Below are 7,905 nucleotides of genomic sequence, written 5' to 3'. Positions count from 1 at the left end.
GCATTTCTAAAATATTTCTTCGTTTTAGGCTGCTTTTGAGAACAGCTAAAAGTATAGGAGGCAACATCTGGCACTCCAACTGTGGTGAAACTTCAATTCCCCATGCTCCACTCATTTCTATGCGAGCTCAGACACAATCAAGCAAGCGTGCATGCTGGGAGTGGTAGTTTCCCTAGTATGAAACCTAACCCAATGCATCCAATAACCAAACACTAGATGGCGCTGCTTCTCCTCTCCGGAACTATCATTAGAGCCGAGTCTACGCAATTTATATAAGCAGGTCTTCAAGGAATGTGACGAGTGATCGAACTACACAATATGGCGCCTCGGCTCAGCTGAGGCAGCAGATTCTAACTGATTAGTCTAAAACTAACCTGACGTAATCGGCCGCCAACCACAAGATGGCGCGCTTTGCAATGACGTCATCAGGTGGCGCCGCCACCCGTCTGACAGCGATGTGAGCTTCTCATTGTGTTCAGCACTGCGGAAGGTGGCGAGTGACTTGGCGATTAACGCAGGCAGTATGGCGACTCCGGCCCAAACCGGAGATTTGGTTACCGAGGGGACAATGACTGCGTCTCAAAGGAGAGCTGAGATCCGACGGCGGAAGCTGATGATTAATTCCGAGGAGAGGATGAATAGGATAATGGGGATCCACAAGCCTGCCGGCAGCGGTGCGCACCTTTCTTACCTGCAGATTGTATGTAGTGCTGATCATATGACAGGGGCACATGCTGTTGTGGGTCGGTGGCACTGCAGGGAGCATCTTGTGCTGCCAGCAGCTAGGCTAGATTAGCTTTGTAATCCTTTTTATGCGTTTTCCGGGTAAAACTGGAGGTAGGGTATGTGTGCCAGTGGTGCCACCTAAGCTTGTTTCTGCAGTGTCCATGGAAACCTGAGTAGTAGAAGGTTACCCACAAACATGTGAGCTCCATGTAGAAGATGTCATGATTACAGTCAAATCGTATAAGAAAACTCCAGCTCAGCTTCAGTGCTGTGGTTGAGTGCAGGGGTTGGGACAAGGATGAGTCAAGAGAAGAAAGTCTTCTATGCGCTTTATTTGATAGCGTAGCAAAATAATTTAGAGACAAAACCTCCACCCCAGCAACAGTTGCCAGGGTGGAGGTTTAGGGTACACTAGTGTTTTTGTTTTCCGTCACAGGGGCTCTATACCGGAAAAGAACTGATCAGTTTTATCCCCATGCATTCTGAATGGAGAGCAATCCATTCAGGATGTCATCAGTTCAGTCATTGAACAGTGTTTTGGAGGGAGGAAATACCGCAGCATGATCGCCGTCCCAAATTCCGGATCAGTTGCCGGAATGCCGGCTCCGGCATTAATTTTTATTGAAATGTATTAGTGCTGGATCTGGCATTAAAAATTCTGAATCCGTCCTTAAAAATGTGAAAAAATAAATAAAATAGTAACGGATCCATTTGTCCGTATAACAAACGGAGAGACGGATCTATTCTTGCAATGCACTTGTAAGACTGATCCGCATCAGGATCCATCTACAAATGCTGTCCGTTTGCATGCAGATTTCCTGATCCGGCAGGCAGTTCCGGCGACGGAACTGCTTGCCAGATCACTCTGCCGCAAGTGTGAAAGTAGCCTAAGTCTCTGTACAGTGGCGTACATAGAGAAGTAAGGGCCCCATAGCAAGGATCAAACCATGCACCCCACAAACCCTTTTCACTGACCCATGGGAAATTTTTGGGATAGCACATTATTATGTTTTTTATATTTTTATTAACGGTCATGACTACAAGCTTGCCTCTGTACTTAGCTTATTGCCAAATTAGCCAAAGACTCGACCTCGTTCCTCTGCCTGCTAGCTTTGTTCAACCAGGATGTCTCTAGACCAGGCATGCTCAACCTGCGGCCCTCCAGCTGTTGTAAAACTACAACTCCTACAATGCCCTGCTGTAGGCTGATACCTGTAGGCTGTTCGGGCATGCTGGGAGTTGTAGTTTTGCAACAGCTGTAGGGCCGCAGGTTGAGCATGTCTGCGCTAGATGTTCTTAAAGGGATTCTGTCACCTGGATTTTGGCCATAGCTCTGTGGACATATGCTGCTAGGACATCCGCAATATATATTCCACATAGCTTCGAGTGCTTTTATTTAGGCAAAAAAAATTAAAAAATATATATATGTAAATGAGGCAAGTAAGGAGCGCAAGGGGCTGTTACTAACGTTTCTGGTGCCCAGCAACGCCCACTGTGAAGGAGCCCAGCACCTGCCCGCATCCTCCGAATCTCCTCCTTGCTCCCAAACACTGTAGCGCTGTCAAATCGCAGCGGAGAGTGTCACAGCCAGGGAGAAAAAAAAAACTCACCTTCTCCCTGGCCGCGATGCTCTCGGCTGCGATTGGACAGCTCACAGCCAGAGAAGGAGACGCCCACGGAGAAAGACTCGGTCTCCTCCTCATTGTTCCGATGCTAAAATTAGCATACCAGTCGGGAGAATACAACGGGGGCCACAGCGGGCGCACGGAGCGGTGCCCAGAAAAAATAGTATCTGCACCAAGTCCTACATATCCTGATACTTAGTTTATAATGTCTGGACCTCTTTAAAGATTGGGATGGAGAGGGAAACTGATCACTGAGGCATTGTACAACTTTTATGATTTTCCATGGACTGTGCGGAAGACCTCTCTTGACCCGCTTAAGTGCTTTCCCAAGACTTTACCTACTATTGTACGGAAATGGTGAAGGTAAGGCCTCATGCACACAACCTTTGTTTGGGTCCGCATCCGAGCCGCCGTTTTGGCGGCTCGGATACGGACCCATTCACTTCAATGGGGCAGCAAAAGATGCAAACAGCACTCAGTGTGCTGTCCGCATCTGTGGCTCCGTTCCGCGGCCCCGCTAAAATAATATAACATGTCCTATTCTTGTCCGCGCTTTGCGGACAAGAATAGGCATTTATATTGCCGTTGCAGAAGGAAACACGGATGGCTTCCGTTTTTTGCGGATCCGCGGTTTGCAGACTGCAAAAAACGGCACCGTGTGCATGAGGCCTAAAGCAGATTCATGACTGCATGGAGTATCGGCAGATTTAGAAGCTTTATCTTGTGAACTGTCTCCTGCTTGTCTCTATCTTTGAGCAATATTATGCTGTTCCTTGAATTTCTTAAGTTGTCTTGGTGTCATTGACAGCTTGTCTTCCGTTTTAGATCCTTTTCTTTTATTGCTTCATGCAGGCCTGAATCTTTTTATCTTTGTCGACTTTCACGTTGTCTCTCAGCATCAGTTTTACCCATCTTTCTCACAAGTTGCTACAACCTCAAAGACATAAAATAAATTAGATGCTACCTAGACCTATACTAGCTCTCTAGTTAGTATGAAATAGGCTTATGGACATTCAGGTGATTCTGTCACAGTGCCATAACTGTCCTAATAACATGTGAAAATGTGTGACTTTTTACAGTAATTATCTTGGTAAAGGTAGTGCTTTGCACAAAACTTTTTACTGACCCGTATAGGAAGAAAAATCTCGGTTATCGTGACGGAATCACCTGCTCATGCACACCAACAGCTAGTGGTTGACTTGTAAAATTGGTGGAAAGTCTCTATCAATTAATTTGGTAAGTGCATGCTACAAGTGACTGCACGTACCAAACAAATGTCAGAACGTCCTGGCTTACTCACAAACTTGACAAAGAACGCACCATCTGTACAAGCAAATTGGCCATCTTGGTTTACAATTAGGGATCGACCGATTATCGGTTTGGCCGATATTATCGGCCGATATTCATGATTTTGCAAGTTATCGGTATCGGCAGATAAACTGCCGATAATGCTTACGCCGCCCGCCGCATGTGCCCGAAGTCTCAGTCCGGCCATGTCTTTCGGCTGCCACTGTCAGTGCAAACTATCGCGGGAGTACAGGAGAGACTACGCCTGTGGGCGTGCCTGCCTGCCAAGTGCCGAACGGAACTCCATAGCAGACGCTGACGTCATTGGAGGCGGTCACAGTGTTTGGCAGAGAAGAGAACCAGAGTACCTGCGGCTGCGCCTGCCACCATTACAGTCTACTCTAGTCTAGACTCTTACAGTTGCGCCATGGTAAAATAAACACGTGCGCCGTCATAGTTTGTTACCTAATCTGAATCACTAATATATATATATATATATATATATATATATATATATATATATACACACACCTCAGGCTCATATACTATTATACAGTGTGTTATATCATGTATTCTACACCTCGACCGTGCTATATCATACACAGTGCCACATATAGTATGTAATTGTATTGTAATGTGTGTATGATGTAGTATGAGGTGTATATATAATGCATAGAACACACTTGTTATATGAGGTGTATATAACAGTATATGATGGTATACTATTATCAGGTATATAAGGACTCTAAGGAGTGTATGATAATAGTATTACCGAGGTATATGATATATAACACTGTATATGTGTAATATAATGAGGTGTATATATAAGGACTCCTATACCTCATTATATTACACACATACAGTGTGTTATATTATATCATATACCTCGCTCATACTACATCATACACTCCTTAGAGTCTTTATATACCTGATAATAGTATACCTATACATAACATATACTGTGTTATATATATATACCTCATGCTATTATACATATACAGTGTGTTATATATGTATTATATTATATACCTCATACTACATCATACACGCATTACAATTACATACTATAATGTGTGTATGATGTAGTATGAATATGAGGTATATAATACACATGGTATATGTATAATAGTATGACTATATGAGGTATATAACACACATATATTATGTATACTATTATCAGGTATATAAGGACTTTAAGGCCTCTTTCACACTTGCGTTGTCCGGATCCGGCGTGTACTCCACTTGCCGGAATTACACGCCGGATCCGGAAAAACGCAAGTGTACTGAAAGCATTTGAAGACGGATCCGTCTTCAAAATGCTTTCAGTGTTACTATGGCAGCCAGGACGCTATTAAAGTCCTGGTTGCCATAGTAGTAGTGGGGAGCGGCATACTTACAGTCCGGGCGGCTCCCGGGGCGCTCCAGAGTGACGTCAGAGCGCCCCATGCGCATGGATGACGTGCCATGCGATCACGTGATCCATGCGGTTGGGGCGCCCTGACGTCACTCTGGAGCGCCCAGGGAGCCGCACGGACGGTAAGTATGCTGCTCCCCCGCTCCTCGCTACACTTTACCATGGCTGCCAGGACTTTAGCGTCCCGGCAGCCATGGTAACCAGTCAGAAAAAGCTAAACGTCGGATCCGGCAATGCGCCGAAACGACGTTTAGCTTAAGGCCGGATCCGGATCAATGCCTTTCAATGGGCATTAATTCCGGATCCGGCCTTGCGGCAAGTCTTCAGGATTTTTGGCCGGAGCAAAAAGCGCAGCATGCTGCGGTATTTTCTCCGGCCAAAAAACATTCCGTTCCGGAACTGAAGACATCCTGATGCATCCTGAACGAATTTCACTCCATTCAGAATGCATTAGGATAAAACTGATCAGGATTCTTCCGGCATAGAGCCCTGACGACGGAACTCTATGCCGGAAGAAAAGAACGCAGATGTGAAAGAGCCCTAAGGAGCGTATGATGTAGTTATGAGCGAGGTATTATACACTGTATATGTGTAATATGAGGTATGTAAAAGGCCTCATGTACACGACCTTGGTGTGTTTTGCGGTCCACAAATTGCGGATCCGCAAAACACGGATGGCGTCCGTGCACGTTCCGCAATCAGTCTTTAATATAACTGCCTATTCTTGTCAGCAAAGTGCAGACAATAGGATAGGTTATATATTTTTTTGCGGGGCCATGGAACGTAGCAACGGATGCGGACAGCACACGGAGTGCTGTCTGCATCTTTTGCGGCCCCATTGAAGTTAATGGGTATGCATCTGAGTTGCCAAATATGCGGCTTGGATGCGGACCAAAACAGCTGTGTGTGCATGCCATGAAGCCCTAGTGTATGATGTAGTATGAGGTTTAACACACTATACCTCATTATATTATACATATACAGTTACAGTGTGAGATACATACACACACACACACACACACACACCTCAGCTCATACTACATCATACACTCCAGTGACTCCACCTCACAAGCTTTTATTGTTTACTCCCCCCTCAATTCCACATATTTCTTGCGCACGCCGCATTGTTCCTTAATCTGTACTGTTCCTAAAAGGCGAATAGCACTAGTAGTCATGTTACCCTCTTCTTTCAATGCAGGTGGATGCACAAAGAAAAAATAAAAGTATAGTCTGGGACTATTTTAGTCAACCCACCCCAGGACGGGCAATGTGCAACACATGCAAAATCAATGTGAGCATGGGATCTGCAACTGCAAAAACAAAGAATACATCAAATCTTTGGACCCATCTAAGAATTAATGATGCACAAAAAGAAAGGGAATTATCTCAAACACCAACTTTACTCCAGCCAAAAATAAAAGACCTATTTCAGAAACACACAAAGTTGCAAAATTCAGATGAAAGATCCCAACTTCTGGACAGAGCAATCACAGAGATGATGGTTACGGATAACCAGCCATTTACAATGGTGTCTGACTCTGGCTTTAAGTGCTTGATGTCCATAGTTGAGCCAAGGTACACACTGAAAAATGAAATGCTGCCAGATTCATCATAAGGTGGTTCAGAAAGTGAAAACAATGTTACAACCAGAGGACGCTGGCAATTCACTCTCATTCACTATCATTGATAATGGGTGGACAAAAAGGCAGTTGGTGTTGAACACAAAGGTGATGCAAGGATCCCACACTGGCGAGTACATTAAAGAAATGTTTCTAGGCATGCTTGATGACTGGGGGATAACCAAAGATCGAGTGCTGCTTGTGCTTCGAGACAGCAGAGAAAACATGGTAAAAGGAATGACGCTTGCTGAAGTGTCAGATCTCCGCTGCATGGCACACACCCTGCAACTTGTAGTAAATGATGGTCTGTCAAGCCAGAGAGCTGTGATCGACATAATTGCCATGCTAAAGAAGTGCGCAAGTCATTTCCACCATTCATTCATTGCCAAGCACCGACTGAGGTGCATTCGGTCAGATCTTGGCCTGCCCCAAAACAGCCTGATTCAGGCTGTTCCAACACGGTGGAACTCCACACTCCATATGCTACAAAGAATGCTGGAACAGAAGCGAGCTCTTAGCATCTACGCTGGTGAACATGGAGGATATTCTTGCCCTAATGCTGATCAGTTGGAGATTGTAGCAAATCTGATTCAGACCCTCCTCCCAATAGAGGAAGTGACCCTAGAGGTTAGCTATAACGACTCAAGTGTGTCATCTGTCATTCCATGTGTGAGAGTGCTGAAGATGCTTCTTCAAGAGAATGAAGGGTCCACTACACGAGGCATTAAAACGCTTAGGGAGGTCATGAAGGAAAGCCTCAACAAACGTTTTTTGAAGTATGAAGAGAATATAAACGTAGTGTTGGCATGTCTTTTAGATCCTCGATTCAAACATCATGTTTTCTCTTCTGATAATGTATTGAGCAAGGCAAAAGAATGGCTGACAGAAGATATGCAAAAGGAGTTGCAGGTTCTAGAAAGGTCACATCTGAAAGAGCCTGATGTTACTAGTCTGGAAGAGCCTACTACTAGTACTAGTACTACTAGTCTGGAAGAGCCTAGTACTAGTACTACTAGTCTGGAAGAGCCTACTACTAGTACTAGTACTACTAGTCTGGAAGAGCAGGGTGATGATGCCACAGAAACATACAAATTCCCAAAAAGGAAACACATGGAAAAAAGGCTTAAACATGGCCAAATTGATGCCATGTTCAGCGTTTTATTGGGGCCTCATGTAGAGGATTCTCTAACTATACCAAAAGTCTGCCTTGATGATGAGCTTCATCTTTATTTGA

The 7,905-nt window shown here is 44.7% G+C and overlaps 1 protein-coding gene across 2 annotated transcripts in view; it reads left to right on the top strand.

Annotated features, from left to right (window-relative positions):
* The first annotated feature begins 436 nt into the window (after window positions 1-436).
* The window catches only part of CAMLG (calcium modulating ligand), a 60,550-nt gene continuing 53,081 nt past the window's right edge, over window positions 437-7,905 (top strand). For both annotated transcript variants that reach the window (XM_044277801.1, XM_044277800.1), the window contains exon 1: window positions 437-674. In XM_044277801.1, coding sequence (XP_044133736.1) covers window positions 524-674 — 151 coding nt within the window. In that variant the 5' untranslated portion in view covers window positions 437-523. The remainder of the gene's footprint in view (window positions 675-7,905) is intronic.

Source organism: Bufo gargarizans, chromosome 2 (genome assembly GCF_014858855.1).
Source record: "Bufo gargarizans isolate SCDJY-AF-19 chromosome 2, ASM1485885v1, whole genome shotgun sequence".
Classification (NCBI taxonomy): Eukaryota; Metazoa; Chordata; class Amphibia; order Anura; family Bufonidae; genus Bufo; species Bufo gargarizans.
Note: the sequence above shows the minus strand (reverse complement) of the source record. Positions and strands in the feature narration are given on the sequence as shown.